The following is an 18,207-nucleotide window of genomic DNA, read 5'->3' on the forward strand; positions in this document are numbered from 1 at the left end:
AACTTAAAAACTAGAATCAGAAATCTTGAAAATTCAGTCTATTTGTTGCCATAGCAACCAGAATTTTCAACACAGGAAGATAAGAAAAGGATGTGCATAATTTCCATACTGCCATCTACCCATATGTCAAGTTTCATAAAAATATTTTCAATACTTTTTGCGTTATCACTGGATCCAGGTTATGTGTAAAATCTGCCATATTTTCAGTCTTTTTGTTGCCATAGCAACCAGAATTTTCAGCATAGGAAAAAAAGAAAAAGACGTGCATAATCTCCATACTGCGATCTATCCATATATCAAGTTTCATAAAAAAAAATTCAGTACTTTTTGCGTTATCGCGGGATCCAGGTTATGTGTAAAATTTGCCATATTTTCAGTCTATTTGTTGCCATAGCAACCAGAATTTTCAACATAGGAAGAAAAGAAAAAGACGTGCATAATCTCCATACTGCCATCTATCTATATACCAAGTTTCATTAAAATATTTTCAGTACTTTTTGTGTTATCGTTGGATCCAGTTTTGTGGACGGACGGACTGACGGACGGACGGACAGACAGACGGACGGACGGACAGACGGACGGACGGAGGGTAAACCTAAAGTCCCCTCCGGTAAACCGGTAGGGGACTAATTAAATATTATTGATCATCTAACAGCAGGTTATGCTACTCCTGACTGTGGCTCTAGAAATTATTGTGTCTTTTTTTGTGTTTTTTTTTGCTTTTAATTCATTATAATTTTATACAGCTGTACGCTGAAAACAAAAGCTGTCCATATGACAGTGCACTTGACTATTCTCAGTGTCTGACAGTAAGGAAAGGGGCATTATTTGTGAAAAGGTAACTCAGAGTTATGGGACCTGGGTCCATCATCATCATCAGCTATATAATCAAAGAACAAGAATGTGAAGTTTCAACCCATTCCTGTCAGTAGTTATTGAGACACCGACCTGCATGCAAAAACTTTAACCAAAGTGTCACAGTGACACCAACACCAATAACTAGATGAGTACAAAGCTCTTCCTTTTCTCCAAAAGTCAAGCTGATAAATTCACAACCTTGCAGCTGAAAAAAAAAATGAAAATGTACTTACCGATTCCAGCCTATTTCTGCCAATATGAAATGCCCGAAGTGACTTCAATCTCTTCCCCATCCATATAGGTATATGTTCAATAATATTTCCTGACAAATTTAAGATCTGTAGATTTGTTAAGTTTTCCAGGCCTTCAATCTTGACGATACAGTTATTAGAGAGGTCAAGTTCCTTCAGTTTTAACAGTTTATCAAGCTTCTCTATTCTCTCTATAATGTTGTTACTGAGAATTAGAACTTGTACTCGCTTTAAACGATCCAGGTTCTCTATATACTGAAATATTAACATAAAATACATGTGAACATTTGCAAGGAAAAAATGTTACAATGTTTTACTAATTTCAGAGCTAGCTCAATTATGGTAAGTGCAATTTGTTCATATTGGGGATGGTAAAATGTAGTTTCCAGGTTTGATCTATATTTGACATACAATATTACTCAACAGTTTGATTCCCAAATAGAGCACACTTTTTCCTCTTTTTAAATTCAAATTTACCCCATTCTATCTTTTGTTGTTGTTGTGTTGTTGTTGTTTGTTGTTGTTGTTTTTTTGGGGGAAAGGGGGTTTTGGAATTTTTAAAAAAATCATAAAAATATTCCACTAACATGCAGTTGATATCTTCCTACTGTGATTGAGCTATGGGTATAAATGATATACAGTTTTCTGCTATAAAATCTAATTAGAATTAAAATAGTTGTTTATGTATTTTTTTTAAATACCATGTTATTTTTTTCAATGTCTAGGGAAGAGCTCTTCATCTACCTATGAAAAAAAGAACATACTGCTGATGATTGATTTTCATGGGGTCACAAGATAATTAATAGACTTAATCAATCCGAAATAAAGAATATTTATGGTTTTCAAAGCTAATCTGCGGGTACAAACAAACTTTTACAGTTACAGCTTCAAAAATAAGCTTAACAGGTTGACTAATTAATTGTGACTCTGGTTACTTAGTGCATCATGAAGCTATAACAGTAAAAGTTTGTTTGTACCAGGGGATTAGCATGGAAAACCCCATATTTGCTGAGTTCTCTTTTGCTAGTATAGGACCTTTGGCGGATTTAGCTCTATAATAATGGCAAGAGAGACTTAGTTGAGGTTATGTTAATGTTAGTTTCGCTTGCACATTTGTGCACATTGGTTTAGTCTGACCTGAATCTACTTAATGTTACCTGTTGAACTGAAATATTTTAATCTTGTAATCTATTCAATGCACAAAGGGCAAATTCCAAAGTTTTAAAATCATTACCAACTTCCAATACATGCAATCTGTCACATTGGGGAAGATTATAATTATTAATTCATTGCATTTTTCAAATATTAATCCAGGCAGCAAAAGCCCATATCATTACAAGTATTTCATGTTTTTTTTTATCAATATTTTTTTGCAATACAGCAAAATCATAATATCAGGTCTTTCTTTTTTCTTTATTGGTTTTCTAAATTGAAAAAAATCTTGAACAAACATATATATTTTATTATAAATATTTATTTCAAAGCTCTTATCTATGGCCAAACAAAGCTGCGTCAAGTGGTTTTTCAACAGCATGCATTATTCGTAAAAGTTTTTATTTTCTTTACGACTTTACACATTTGAAAGCCCAATCTAAAATACTATTTACCAACTCTGCATAAATACCAACCCTAGCTTGACAGGTTATTTATTTGGTTCTATTCACCTTAACAAATCAATTAAGTTTATTTAAATATCTTAACCTACCAAACATTATCACTAAAACTTATTATTAAATACCCAATACTTTCAAATAAATGTACACCATTTAGGTTTTTCTTGTTGAATTTCATATTTACCAAAATTCTTTTAATAAATTTACTTTTCTAATATTTTTTTAAAAATTGTTCCAAAATTTATACAAAGTCTTTAAACAAGTTTGATGGATAACTCTTTATTAGTTTGTAAAAGAGGTAAACAAATAATAAAAATTTCAAAATCATAGGGGTTAAAGGATTCACATTGTCAACTAATATATAGGTCAATTGTCTTGAATGATTACAGAGTCTAAAGATCATTGAAATTATGCATACAGCCACACTAGTATTTTCTCAAACAATGACCTCACAGAGGAAAGTTATTACACCATTTCACATTACATAAATGTACTAAAAATGTACTAAAAATTCAGTTACATAATTGATAACATTATAAAACTGCTGCAGGAAAGTTGAAGGAACAGTTTCTGGTTAAATATCAGATTACCCAAATTTGGCAAGATTTACCAAATTAATTAGTGTCCATCATCCTTAATCAACTTGCTTTGTACAAACCTATCACACAAAGTAAAATGTTTATTGACTAAGATTCCAACTCAGTACAAATTGGTGTACATATTAGGCTTCTGAATTTCATTGGTGGGTCCTAGTACATTGGTGGGTCCAACAAAGGATGTGGCTCATTAATTCAATATACTGTACACACAACATTTTAACTTGTAATTAATTTGCATACTGGCTTGTACTGGGATGACTTTTGAAGGGGAGTGGTGGCCTGGTGATTAAAGTGTCTGCCTCTCAACCCAGGGATCATGGGTTTGAAGTTATACTCGTGTCACCACCATGTTTCTTCATTTGATACCAGTATGCGTTGGTCCCAGAAAGCGGACACATAAGTAAATAATAAGTTGAAAGAACTTGTTTCGCAATCGAGCTTAAATAAATATGTTTAAACTGCTGGGATGACTTTTCAGAAGAGACATCACTGGCTTAATAAACAAGCTAAACACAGTACAAGTCAGTTCAAGAATTTGTTTTTAATAGAAATTTTAATCTGTTTACAAGCCTTAAACCTTATGTTTAGCCAGACAAAAAAAAATTAACGAATCAAATATGATATAGTGCTACTTAAATCATCTTGAAAAGTACTTTTAACTACTTGACGTTAAAGCTGTAAATGGTTTCATTTTAAATAAAATATACAAGAGAAATTTATAACTATTACAGTGGTCAATGTTAAAGGGTCACTATCTATTCTTACTACAGATTATCTACATTTAAACTGCTACCAGAATAAATAAGTGTCACTCTCTCTGTAAGTGTTTAAACAAAATTTCATATAGCATATAAAAGAATGTTTACAAAATCATGGAGGGTATTGATAAAGCTGTGATTTCTAATTGATTTTCTGTCAGAATTTAATGATTTTGTTGTGAAAAGAAAAAAATTCTTGTAAAGTCAGCATACACAGAGAGAAAGCACTTAAAATGAAGCTAGTCTATGATTATGTTTGTTTAATGAAGGAAATAGAATAGCTATACAGTGGGCCTTCATAATTTATCAGGTAAAATCAATCAATTGTAGTTATATGATCAGTAACACAAGTTTAATTAAACTGTGTTCATTGGTTCAGAAACATTTCTGACATTTCTTTATAGAGTTTTTCACATTGACCGGACACTGTTAATGTCAGCTTTCCTCTCTGTTCATTACTACAGGCATGAACCAGGGAACCTGAGTTAAACCCATCCCGGGTGTAGATTTTCCGAGGTTTATGAAAAAAACCATGGAAACTGCTTCAAAAACCTTGGAAATAAGCCAGTTTTACAAGGTTTTTTCTTAATTCCGAGGTTTTTTTTAAAACCTTGGAAACTTTATCCAAGGTTTTTGTATAAAAATCCTTGGAAATAAAGAAAACCTCGGAAACTATCTCGGAATTAAACACTCTGCCAAAAATCTGCTCGGAAAAAGCTTGGAAATAAGAACTTTGTCATTTTTTTGCTCGGAAAAGAACTTGGATAATTTACGTAAAATTTGTTGGAAACACTTTGCCAATATTTAGCTTGGAAATGACCTCGGATAATTGAACTTAACTAAATTTCATCTCGGAAAATGTTAAGACATAATCATGATTTAACTTATTATGGGCATCAAAAGCAATAATCAACAGTTAAAGCAAACTAAGATAACAACCCAACTGTAGATTGCCAATGGATATTTCTTAATCCATGGTCAGAGCAAACAATTGTCCAACAGCATGGAAAGGAGAGATTTGGTCCAGGGAATCAATTTTTAGTATGGACATTGTCAATGGCCAACTTCCTTTTCAATAAATTTGTACTTTAATCTTCTGAAGCCATTTTTGTGGGAGGAATCAATTACAAAAATTTAAGTGTGAAAACATGGAAAAGTTAAATACAAAATAATACCTTTTATTAATGGCTATAAAGGTATTGTAACTAATCATAATTAATAAGATAAAGATTATTCAAATAACTGATGATCAGAAAGACTTGAAAATTTTATTTTTTTTATTTTCATATTTTTTTTTTATTATTTATAATTATTGTTACTAGATATCTTCTCCATTTTAAGAATAGTTAAAAGAGCAAAACTTATAATTATACAAAAAGAAACAACCAGTGTTTATGTCTATTAGTTTCTAAATGCATCAGTATTTTTCCTGCAGTTTCTTCTTGACAGCCTGTAAGCAACACTGAAATAAGAATGCTATTAATCTTTAATATATGTTTTTATGCCATATAAAATAGTATATTCTACTAACTTAAGCAAGTCTGTGACATACATTCAGATTACAATTTACTCTGCCATTAATTATGTGTACAATAAACATAAATAGTTATTAATTGTCCTTTTAATATATAATTCATTATGTACAATTAATGTGTAAAATATGTATGCTTGATACTTTCTTATAATTAAGATAAATAAATACTGCATCCACTAAGTTTTCACACACAGAATATAACACACTGATCAGATAAAACTAATGGCACCCCAGGTGGTTCCCTCTTATAATCTATGCATGATCAATCTTCTCATTGAGCATTCTGGGATAGACCAGATTGTTCCATGTGATTATTCAGGGGGAGTCTGGGTTTTTATACAATCCAAAACAGTCTAAAATGACACTGGAACTGTGATTCTCTTATAATTTTCAAGTTTTACTTTTATTTATCATTTGATATATTTGTACCTTCAATAAAATTAATGTAAAAATAAAATGATGATGGCTTTGATATTTTGGTATCACCCCTGTTTCACATTATGATTGCCCCTTCAGTTATACTGTTGAAAAATTTGAATCTCAGACATTAATGGGTCAAGTGGTTATAGTTGGAAGTAGTGCAAACCTGGATTTATTTTAAGCAATTTTGGACATATCTTGCTTTAAATGTTAGGGAGCATATTTTGGAATTTTCAAAGAAAACATTTATCTAAGTGTGACAAGATTCAGGAAATGTTTGGTTGTTGTAATTGAACCTAAAGATCAATGACCTGGGACAGGAAGATAAACAAAAGAAACATGGTAGTAAAAAGGTTTAGGTAAATAATTTTAGATACATTTATGCATAAAATCTGTTGTTGTTTTTTTTTTTCAAATAAGTATTAAATACAAACTATTTTAGATCTATATTTTTAACCTAAATGTAAGCTAGTTTAAATACAATTGTTTTGAGGATATTTTAAGAGTATTAATGTTATGTTTGTCTATGATTGTATTGAACAAGATGAGTGCATGAAACTATGATGACATTATTTATAAACTTTCATCTTTCATCTATTATTTGAATCTACAAATTTTTAATTACAGAGTCAAACTTGTAAGCAAGTTTGTTATAATCTAAATTTATCTTGTATTTTTTTGTCTGTTTTGTAAGTCTTAAACAGTTAATGCACATATACTTTAATGTATAATTTATCTATAAATATTAACCTCTCTTTCTTACTGAAGTTTTATTCTTATTCATTTAATTGTGTACTTGATTATTTTTATTTCAACTATTGTCACATTTCATATTAAATGTGTCAAACTTAAATTATAACTAAGATTAAATCTACAGATTAAAATGCAAAATTAATATATCCTGCTTAAAGGTAAATATGAAGGGATGTTAATGGCTCTAGGTGACAATACTTTTTATATGATCAGGGATTTTATGCCCTTAGGTAATAATTATGAGATCTGCCATCACATATCTTTTGAATATGTGATTGTTTTATTTCCTTTCCCTTTTTAAATGTGTCAATATCTTCCTTTATGATTAAATCTGCTTCACTTTCTTGTTTGTATATATACTGGTCAGAAATTCTGTGAAGTCATATTCCATCTTGACTGTCACAGAATAAAGAATTAATGTTTTTCAAAATTTAAATCTTGGATTTTTATTTATCAGGTATGTTGAGTTATTTATTTTTCTATATATCTGCTGTTCTTCATTCAATGTTTCACTGTAAGAAATATGTTTTATTTTATCTTAAGCTGTTTCTCTCAAATATGTTTTAATATATATATATTTTGTAGATTTTTCAATACTTTGCATATTAAATAATCATTGTATTTTATAACCTAAATAACTGAGATCTTGGAATATTTCTTATTGTAGAAGTAAAGTAAAATGTCATAAGATAATGTATAAAGTTTAGTTTTGCTTTATAAGAAATGTTAAATCTAAGTTCTTTACTTAATATAAAGTAATTTGTAAATAAAATACTATTATTTTAGTTATTAATAAATTGTTCCATAAGTAATATTTTTCATATAATTTATATTGATATAGTTGATTTTATTCAATCATCAGTTTCATTTCAAAGCTATTTAAAAGTTCATTTTTTATAAGTATCGGTTGATTAAGGATTTTTATCATCGACCAAGATCTCGGTATCTTCTCACATGCAAAGCGAGTTATTGTTAAATTCCCCATATCATGTATTTGTTAATTTAGATATTGCAATTACTAAATAATTATTATAATTATTTATAATGTATTGTAATATAAATATATTCCATCTTGACTGTCACAGAATAAAGAATTAATGTTTTTCAAAATTTAAATCTTGGATTTTTATTTATCAGTCCTCTAGCATATCTCCAAAGCGGGGCGTGCATTCAAACCGGTATAACAAGTGGTGGGTAACAGTGGTGGTCGATGTCAGATCCAGTCAACCGATACTACCTTCGAAGTGGAGAATCATCTTCATCTCCAGTTACTCCAATCCGCCCTCCAAGGCGTAATCAATCAACTAGTTCTCTGCCAACAGTCACAGCTCCACAGGTAGCCACTACATCATTAATCACTATGTCTACAAGACAAAGCTCCATTTGGCATAGTCCGGTTGTCTTGGTAAAGAAACGAGACAACTCATATAGATTTGCCATAGATTATAGGAAGTTAAACAAAATTACAAAAAGTATTGCTCATCCTTTGCCCACGATAGAGTCTGTATTTGATTGTATAGGTGATTCAAAAGCTAAGTACTTTTCAACCTTAGACATGGCTTCAGGTTTTTGGCAAGTGCCAATGGACCCTACAACACGCCACAAAGCGGCATTTATAACTCCTTCAGGTATCTATGAGTTCAACAGAATGCCGTTTGGTTTAAAGAACGCCCCCATGTCATTCCAAATGCTTATGACAAAAGTTCTTGGGACTATGAATTGGAAGCAGGCCTTATGCTTTATCGATGATATTCTGGTATTTAGCCAAACTTTTGATCAACATTTAATTCATTTAGATCTCATTTTCCAAAAACTTCGGACTGCTAATCTCACTTTAAAACCTGAAAAATGTCACTTTGCTCTTGAAAGGGTTAAATATTTAGGACATATTCTTTCAAAACATGGTGTTGAGGTGGACAAGGAAAAGACTCAAGCTGTGGATGAATTTCCAACTCCAACTAACCAGAGATCACTTCGCTCATTTCTAGGACTTTGTAATTACTACAGAAAATTTGTACTTAATTACTCAAAAATTACAGTTCCCTTAAATGAGCTATTACAAAAGGACCGGAAGTTTATATGGGAGGATAAACACCAGAAAGCATTTGAAGAATTGAAGCATGCTTTGGTTACAGCTCCGATGATTCATTATCCAGACATGAACCAGTCCTTCATACTCACCACTGATGCCTCGGATACTTCTTTGGCCTATATTTTGAGTCAAAAAGGGTCTGATGGAAAAGAAAGGGTGGTGTGTTACGGAGGTCGGGCTCTACGTACTGATGAAAGGAAATGGGGTGTTACGGATAAAGAATGTCTAGCTGTTTTGGAAGGTATTCGGACATATAAACAATATTTGGTACATAGGCAATTTAAGATATACACAGACCACAAGGCGTTAATATGGCTGCACAAAGTCAAAGACACCTCAAGTAGACTTGGGAGATGGTCTATGGAGATGCAGGCATATAACTATGAGATCATCCATAGGAAAGGATCTGCAAATCAGAATGCAGATGCCTTGTCTCGTCGTGTCTATTCTGATGAGCCAAGTGTGTCTGTTTATGAAGATCCTGAATCCTTAAAGAAAACCCAACAAACAGTGGCCATGGCAAATGTTAATAATACTCATTTGTCAGGTTCATCTGTAGAGGTAACACACGACGAACCAGAAACTCAAATAAACAATATGGCGGATGGGTCTTTTTCTTTCACAAATACAGAGGAGGTTTCAGAAGAACCAGAAAGAATTGAAGTTTTCTTTAACTATAATTTAAATCCAGCTATAGCAAGAATCCATGTATCTAAAAATGAAGAGGGTTGTATAGACAAAATAACTAATGTAGATTATAATCCAAATTCAAATAATTCTGTAAAGGACTCTAAATCAAGAAAACAACAGGAATCAAAACAAAAAGATGACTCAGATATTGAAAGTAATGGAGTGGAAAGCAAACAAAATGATGAAGAAGGAAACCGATCAAAACCACTCTGGGAAAAACCTGAAATGGGTATTCATCAACAAGAATGTGAAGATTTTAAATTCATTTATAGATATTTAGAGAAAGGAGAACATCCCGAGGACAACAAATTGGCTGACAAGACTGTAAGAGAAGCTAACCATTACATGCTACTGGATGGAGTATTATATCATATCTATGAGTCACGTGGCAAATCAGAACGAACAATTTACCAAGTAGCTGTGCCTAAACAATTTCGAAAAGACATCCTAGCTAGCTATCATGATTGTATTGCAGGAGGATGTCATCTAGGACAGCAACGTTCTTTTGCGGCTTTGAAATATAAATACTTCTGGCCTAATTACTATCAGGATATGGTAAATCATGTTCGTGAATGTGATGTTTGTCAAAGGATTAAAGTTGACAGGCATCCACATAGTATACCTCTTACTAGCATGCCAATTGATCAAATTCTGGATAGATGGCATATAGATATTCTTGGACCTCTACCAAAATCTGAAGAAGGCTTCCAATACATTCTTCTTGTTGTAGAGAGCTTCAGTAAATGGTGTGAAGCAATACCTATGAAAAATATGGAAGCCAGTACAGTGGCCGAACACTTGTTTAATCAAGTTATTTCTAGGTATGGTGCTCCAAGGGTTCTTGTCTCCGATAGAGGACGTAACTTTATGTCCAAGTTGGTGAGTGCACTGTGTGAGATGTTTGATATAGCACGACATCACACCAGTGCATATCATCCACAGACAAATTCAACCTGTGAACGGCTGAATTCCACACTGGAACAGATCCTTAGGGCATACATTAATGATGAACAAAACAATTGGCCTTCCATTCTACCTGCAGCCATGATGGCAATACGTATGTCACCATCAACCCAATCCACACAATTCTCACCCTTTTACTTGCTCTTTGGAAAAGAAATGAACCTGCCAATCGATACTTCTCTCATCCCAAAAACAGAAATGGGATTAGATGGAGTATCATTCTTTGATCAAATGTACAGGAACCTAGGCGTAGCTAGGCAAATTGCCGGAGATAATCTCAAGATATCTCAGGAGAAGTCAAAGAAACGGCATGATGCAAAATCAAAGGAACCAGGCTTTAAAACAGGTGATTGGGTTCTTCTGAAAAATATGAAATCAAAGAAAGGAGTTTCACCCAAGCTCATGCCAAAACATGTAGGTCCATACCTCATCCAACAATGCGGACCAAATTTCACCTATCGATTGATAGACATAAAGACTCAATTGCCATTGAAAGGTTTGGTAAATGCGGCAAGACTGAAACTCTATGTCAAGCCCAAACCTAAACTCTCAAAGATTATTCCACCTACTAGGGAACAAGTGTTGCATCAACCTATGCAGTCTGAAACAGCACATACTAATGCTGGATCCTCTTTAGGAGATAAAGAAACCAATGGTGAGGACTTATTTTCAGGGAAAATCATCAAAGATAGGTTCATCAATGGTAAGAAACATTATCAATTTGAAGGATCTAGAGAATGGATACATATGGATAAATGTCATCTTGACGACATTCAAAACTATCTCATCAGGAAAGCAAATAGGAAGCCTTCACAGCATGGAATGAAAACCCGCAGTAAAACATATGAGACCCAGAACACATTGGGTTCAAATGAATAAATTTATGTATATGTGTGTATGTTTTATATAATCCACTGTTCCTAACAAATAAAACTATATCCCTATTTTGTACATGTTTTTTGGTGTCTTTTAATGTAGCAAAGCCAAACCTAACAAATTAACTTTGTTGTCTAGTAGTGCTATAAGATGGTTGGCCACCATCTAAACCGGCTGAGCTACATCTATATTGTTTGTATCTGTCTGTGTCTGTGTATTTGTTTTTCTTATATATATTAGATCACAATTTCATTTTTATAAAGATATTGATCCCTCTTATTTTGTGTCACATGAATCATGTTGAATGAGTCAATCTCTTAATGAAGGTTTCTACTGCCATGACATAAGAATATGCGACAAAGTCTGGAAATTAGAAAAAAACATTGTTTTGTTTTGCTTTGTTTGTTCACAAAACAAACAAAAACAAGTCCTCTTTTTACTTAGGCAAGTGGACCCTTCTGCCCAGACTATGCATTGCATCAATTTAGTACTACAATATCTAGTTCTTACTCTTGCAATAGGACGACAAATGAGTGATCTCTGTACTAGTTGATAGTTCATTGTTATAATGTAAATTTGTCTTGTATATATTCATGCATATTACTGTATAATTTTAAATGCTTACATCTCTGTATATATTTCTTTTCCAGTTTCTTTAATTCATTTAATTGTACAGGTATTTCTATTTCAACTTTGGGGACCAAAGTTAAGGGGGACTGGGCAATTGTTATAATCTAAATTTATCTTGTATTTTTTTGTCTGTTTTGTAAGTCTTAAACAGTTAATGCACATATACTTTAATGTATTATTCATCTATAAATATCAACTTCTCTTTCTTACTGTAGTTTTATTCTTATTCATTTAATTGTGTACTTGATTATTTTTATTTCAACTATTGTCACATTTCATATTAAATGTGTCAAACTTAAATTATAACTAAGATTAAATCTACAGATTAAAATGCAAAATTAATATATCCTGCTTAAAGGTAAATATAAAGGGATGTTAATGGTTCTAGGTGACAATACTTTTTATATGATCAGGGATTTTATGCCCTTAGGGAATAATTATAAGATCTGCCATCACATATCTTTTGAATATGTGATTGTTTTATTTCCTTTCCCTTTTTAAATGTGTCAATATCTTCCTTTATGATTAAATCTGCTTCACTTTCTTGTTTGTATATATACTGGTCAGAAATTCTGTGAAGTCATATTCCATCTTGACTGTCACAGAATAAAGAATTAATGTTTTTCAAAATTTAAATCTTGGATTTTTATTTATCAGGTATGTTGAGTTATTTATTTTTCTATATATCTGCTGTTCTTCATTCAATGTTTCACTGTAAGAAATATGTTTTTTTTTTATCTTAAGCTGTTTCTCTCAAATATGTTTTAATATATATATTTTGTAGATTTTTCAATACTTTGCATATTAAATAATCATTGTATTTTATAACCTAAATAACTGAGATCTTGGAATATTTCTTATTGTAGAAGTAAAGTAAAATGTCTTAAGATAATGTATAAAGTTTAGTTTTGCTTAATAAGAAATGTTAAATCTAAGTTCTTTACTTAATATAAAGTAATTTGTAAATAAAATACTATTATTTTAGTTATTAGTAAATTGTTCCATAAGTAATATTTTTCATATAATTTATATTGATATAGTTGATTTTATTCAATCATCAGTTTCATTTCAAAGCTATTTAAAAGTTCATTTTTTATAAGTATCGGTTGATTAAGGATTTTTATCATCGACCAAGATCTCGCTATTTTTTTACATGCAAATCGAGTTATTTTTTAATTCACCATATTATGTATTTGTTAATTTAAATATTGCAATTACTGAATAATAACTTTAATAATTTAAAATGTATTGTAATATAAAAGTCATATGTCATCTTGACTCTCACAAAATAAAGAATTAATGTTTTTCAAAATTTAAATCTTGGATTTTTATTTATCAGTCCTCTAGCATATCTCCAAGCGGGGCGTGCATTTCCAATCGGTATAACAAGTTTGCAAGACTTTTCCAAACTACAAGAAGATGGAAATCCAGCTTTGCTGTGTTTTATCATAGTTTAAAGTATATCATTGGCATCCAGGCATCGATTAAGGAAGCCAACTGTAGACCAGGAAAGGCTTCAAGGAATATACTACAGTATGTTTTTGTTTTAAAACTAGGTTTTGAAAGTTTCAATTTGAAATTTGAATGAATGAAGGTTTCTGGAACTGATTTTTTTTATTGATACTTGTGTTAATGCTGTTAATGTTACATGATGACTCTCCAGCTTTATTGATGCAGATGTCACTTTGAGCAGACAGATACAATTAGTGTAGGCAATCGGAATCACCTTTGAAAAGTGTTATTTTTTGCAATATTTTAAGAGTGCTTTAGGTTGTAACATCCAGTATGACACTATCTAAAATAATAGTAACAGACATCGTTTCTTTTCTAAACATCGCAGAATTGTCACACTGCTTACCAAAGTTTTCTTGAAATCCTGACACTAAGTACTGATGAAGAAAAATAAGAAATCAACATGAAAAAAATTAAATTCACTATTTCAAAACAGTAGACCAATATTTAAAAGTAACTACAGAAAAGGTCATTTGAAAATATTAAAGCCTTCATTTTAATCAATGGTCTTGAACAACTTGTAATTCAAGTAGTTTTGGATCACTCAAAAGATGTATTTCTTTTCACAAAAGTGCTGATTTTTTAAAACAATATATATCAACAGTGAACTGATATTTTTGTCTATGGAAACGTTTAAGGAAATTGTATTATTTTTTTTATTGATTAATAAAAAAGAAATTAAATGATGTAATTCTGATTGCCTACACATACTGAACTGTCCTGAGTATAACCACAGGTGTTCCTTAATCCTGGGCTGGATAGCTCCCTCAGAGGGAAGAATCCCATCCTGGCTTCAGGAGTCAAAAATACAATGTTGTAAGGCAAGTAGTTTGAAGTCTTTGATCCTGACCACATGGAGAGGGAAGCGCCCAATGGAGAGGGAAGCGCCCAGTGGTGATTTTATGTAATTGTTTTTCTAACTTCTTTCAATGGCTGTACTTTATTAAATGTTTACTTTATTTATTTCAGGAATTGTATCCTGGAGCATTTTCCACATGCGACCCCTGTGATAGTGAGTGAAAAACTAAGGGACATTTAAAAATCATGAAGAGTGAACAGGAATTCAAAAGATAGATATTTTAATACATTAAAATTTAACCGGATACCAAAATATTATAACTGAACATTGAGTGTAATATTTACCATTAAAGACTTCTAACTTAACTTTTCATTGGTAGTGCATTATTATTTACTTCACACTGACATTAAATGTTTCAGTGAGTCATGTGATCATTTTTTGCTCTGTATTATTACAAAGAAGTTTCTTAATTCCTTAAAAAGGACAATATAATTTCTCTTTTCAGAATATTTGATTGGATGTTATATTTTCTGATTTTCCATGGATATTCTAGAAATTTCCAAGGTTTTTGCTCAAATAAACCTTGGAAAATTCTCTGATGCCTTTAAGTAAGAATCCTCGAAAATATAACAGTATTCCCAGTTGTGAGAAACTTTCCGAGGTTTTCATTTAAAAAAAAACCTTGGAAAACAAACCACGTAAAACACTTTAAAATCCTTGGAAATCGTTCCAATACTCCGAGGTCACTCATTTTTCCAAGGTTTTCTAAAAAAATCCTCGGAAATTATTTTACGAGGTTTTAATTCTGAAATCCTTGGAAATCGTTCCAATACTCCGAGGTCATACTTTTTACGAGGTTTTTTTTTAAAAAAAAACTCGGAAATTTTTTACAAGGTTTTTCACCCTCTCCCTATTTTTCCAAGGTTTTTTTAATAGCAAAGTTTTGCATTTTCTTGTTCCAATACTCCGAGGTTTTTTTCCAAGGATTTTGAGCCAAAAACCTTGGAAAATCTACACCCGGGTTGGCCTTCTGTATTAAGCTGGACAGTTTTTCTGCATGAAACAATCTGATGCCCTTTATGGGATCATATCCACTGCGGAAATAGTTTTACATCACCAACTAAACCACTCAGCCACAGATGATACTGGTCATCAATTTAAATTCTTTTCATTTCTGACAATAAAACATTTTTTTTTACAAACCAAAGTATCATTTCAATATTTACCACGACTTGCATGACAACTTAAACTTTATAGCATGTGCTGCCAGACAGACAATACTTTTGGCTATTCTCAGTGCTTAATAGCAAAATAAGAGCCTCAAAATGCAGGAATTTTATATGTTTACAAAGGAATACATGCTAAAAGAGATAATCTTTTTATATTTTTTGCAAAAGATCTTAACAAATTACTCAATCTACCTAAAAAGTCTTTGTAATGACCTAATAATCCGCAATAAAAATGCAAATTACCATATAACGGCTGCTTGTTTGTTTAATTGATTTTTACGTCACACCAACACATTATGGGTCATATGGCGACGTTCCAGCTTTACTGGTGGAGGTAGACCTCAGGTGCACTTCCGTGCATTATTTCAGGTACGAACGTGCACCCGAGTAGAACCACAAACATTCCTTAAGCTATCTGGATAGCTTCCTCACATAAAAGAACCCAAAATCCCTGTCGGGATTTGAACCCACAGCGGTGAGGGGCAAGTGGTTTGAAGACAACTGCCTTAACCAAACGGCCATGGACGCCCCATTTATAAGGGCTGTAAAGTATATTTAGGGCTAAAATGAACATAATGTATAAGCTAGCAGTATTTATCTATTTATCACTTTTTTACCTTAATTTTCTTGCCAGCCTCTGCCTTGGTCAAGGTCAAGTTAACTGTGGTGACCATTTCCAGACTGTCCTCCTTACAGACCTTACGTATAAGATCTTCTGTAATATATCGCACACCAGACTGTTGTCCATTCTGTCCTTGAACTGTTACTGTAAACAATATGAATGTTATTCAAAATTAAAAAAAGATTGAACCAGAAACCTGTTGAATTTAGATGATGAGCTGATGGAGTTGTCCGTGTTTGACTTTGAATACAGTGTTTACTGCTTTCTTAATAAAGGTCAAGGTATTTCAAGACCATATACACTTCTCACAGTCATTAGATTGCAATTATCATAGTGTGATTTGAGTAAATCACTCATTTCAGATACAATGTTATGCTTTTAAAACAATAAGACGAAAGAAGACAATATGTATATATATACATAAAAGTAGAATAAACTCTGTGAAATCTGGTCGGAAAATTATGTTGCTAAAATAAAAAGTACCAATTGTTCAGACTTAATAAATTTATCTTAAGTGAGAAGAAATGCCTATGAAACTTGTTGACAGGGGAGATAATCTTTGCTAGTACCTGGAGAAGGAAGGAGACTTCTTCTCTGTGGTGTACCAGGGGAAACTGCTCTTCTCTGTGGGGATGGAGGTCCTCCTGCAACACTTAGTTGTACCCTACGTGGAATGTCCTCAGCCGAACGTGTGTGAGGTCCTCCTTTACTCAATGTGGATTTTGCATTATTAGGAGAACCCTTGGAGGACTTAGGGACAGGGAGGTTAGAGTGACCTGCCCTTGGAGTCTTCTTCATCATTGGAGGTAGGTAAAGTTTATATCACAGTCATCTGAAAGCATGAAAAATAAAAAAATAATGATATGAAAATAAATCACACTAAAATCTAACAAAGCAGACTAAATAGAAATATTCCCAAAGTCTATCCCCCACTGAATTTCAAGTATCACACTGACCATATATAGGCTGGCACAACTTCAGCTGTCATGCAAATATATACCATGAATAATGGTCCATGATCATGAAAATCATGTTTTCTGTATGTTTATAATCTTTCTGTGGTTAAAATTTCTCCACAGTTTCATGAAAATCCCTCAAGGAGTACTAGGAGATATTAGCAGACATGATTATAAATAATTCACACACTGCCAATAATAAACCCATTCCTTAACACTAAGTCAGCTTTACTGCAATTTTAAAATACAAATATAATTTTTTATTGTTTTCTTTCCTTTTTTTTAAATGACATTTATGATAAAAATTCAATACACACAGCACATCCTTAGATGTAATATGTATAAATTATAACTTAAGACAAGCACTTCAGTTCAAAGTTATGACTTTCAGCATATTTGCCTACATAGAGACCAAAATATAGAGCTAATAAATTTTTTACTTTCAATACAAACAACTGATTAAAATATTTAAAGCACTGGTATGAAGAAATTATTTGAAATTAACATAAATACACATGTTAGATCAATTTAACAAGACATAAACAATGTTTTATTTATATCACATTAAGACAACTTAAGGACGTTTTTTGGAGTTTTCATATAGACATATAGGCAAAATTAAAACTGTTCAATAGAGTTTCTTTAAACTTGGCATGTTGTTAGAATATGATAACAGAAACATTTTAAGCGAAAAAAAAAAATTGGGGTCACCATTTTCGTTTTTGAGTTATCTGCCCTTGAATTGGACTTTTTTTGTTAAATTCAAGGGCAGATAATTTACAATGAAGGGAATAAATACGTTTTTTTTTCTTATTTTTATGAAGCTTACCTTCGGTTTAGTTGATATGCAAAATTTCAAGAACAAATTTATAGTGGGTAGTTTTAATTCCCACTTCTTCTTTTAACCTGTGCATTTTTTCTTAAAAAATGGCCTATTTTTGAAGAATTTAAAGTACCTTTATTTTCATTGAAAAAAAATTAACGGAAACGATGTAAGGAATTGCATATTATTATGTATTGTACTCAACAATAAAAAGAAAAACATAATCCAG

The 18,207-nt window shown here is 31.8% G+C and overlaps 1 protein-coding gene across 1 annotated transcript in view; it reads right to left on the reverse strand.

Annotated features, from left to right (window-relative positions):
- LOC132745628 (centriolin-like) overlaps positions 1–18,207 on the reverse strand; it is a 63,365-nt gene that overhangs the window by 36,499 nt on the left and 8,659 nt on the right. Inside the window, exons 2-4 of the mRNA XM_060734577.1 lie at positions 16,769–17,031; positions 16,195–16,343; positions 1,092–1,364 (exon numbers count right to left, since the gene is read on the reverse strand). Of these exons, the coding sequence (XP_060590560.1) occupies positions 1,092–1,364; positions 16,195–16,343; positions 16,769–17,000 (654 nt within the window). The 5' untranslated portion in view covers positions 17,001–17,031. The remainder of the gene's footprint in view (positions 1–1,091; positions 1,365–16,194; positions 16,344–16,768; positions 17,032–18,207) is intronic.

This window comes from Ruditapes philippinarum, unplaced genomic scaffold (assembly GCF_026571515.1).
Source record: "Ruditapes philippinarum isolate M1 unplaced genomic scaffold, ASM2657151v2 ctg4403_1_1_1_1, whole genome shotgun sequence".
In the NCBI taxonomy this organism is placed as follows: domain Eukaryota; kingdom Metazoa; phylum Mollusca; class Bivalvia; order Venerida; family Veneridae; genus Ruditapes; species Ruditapes philippinarum.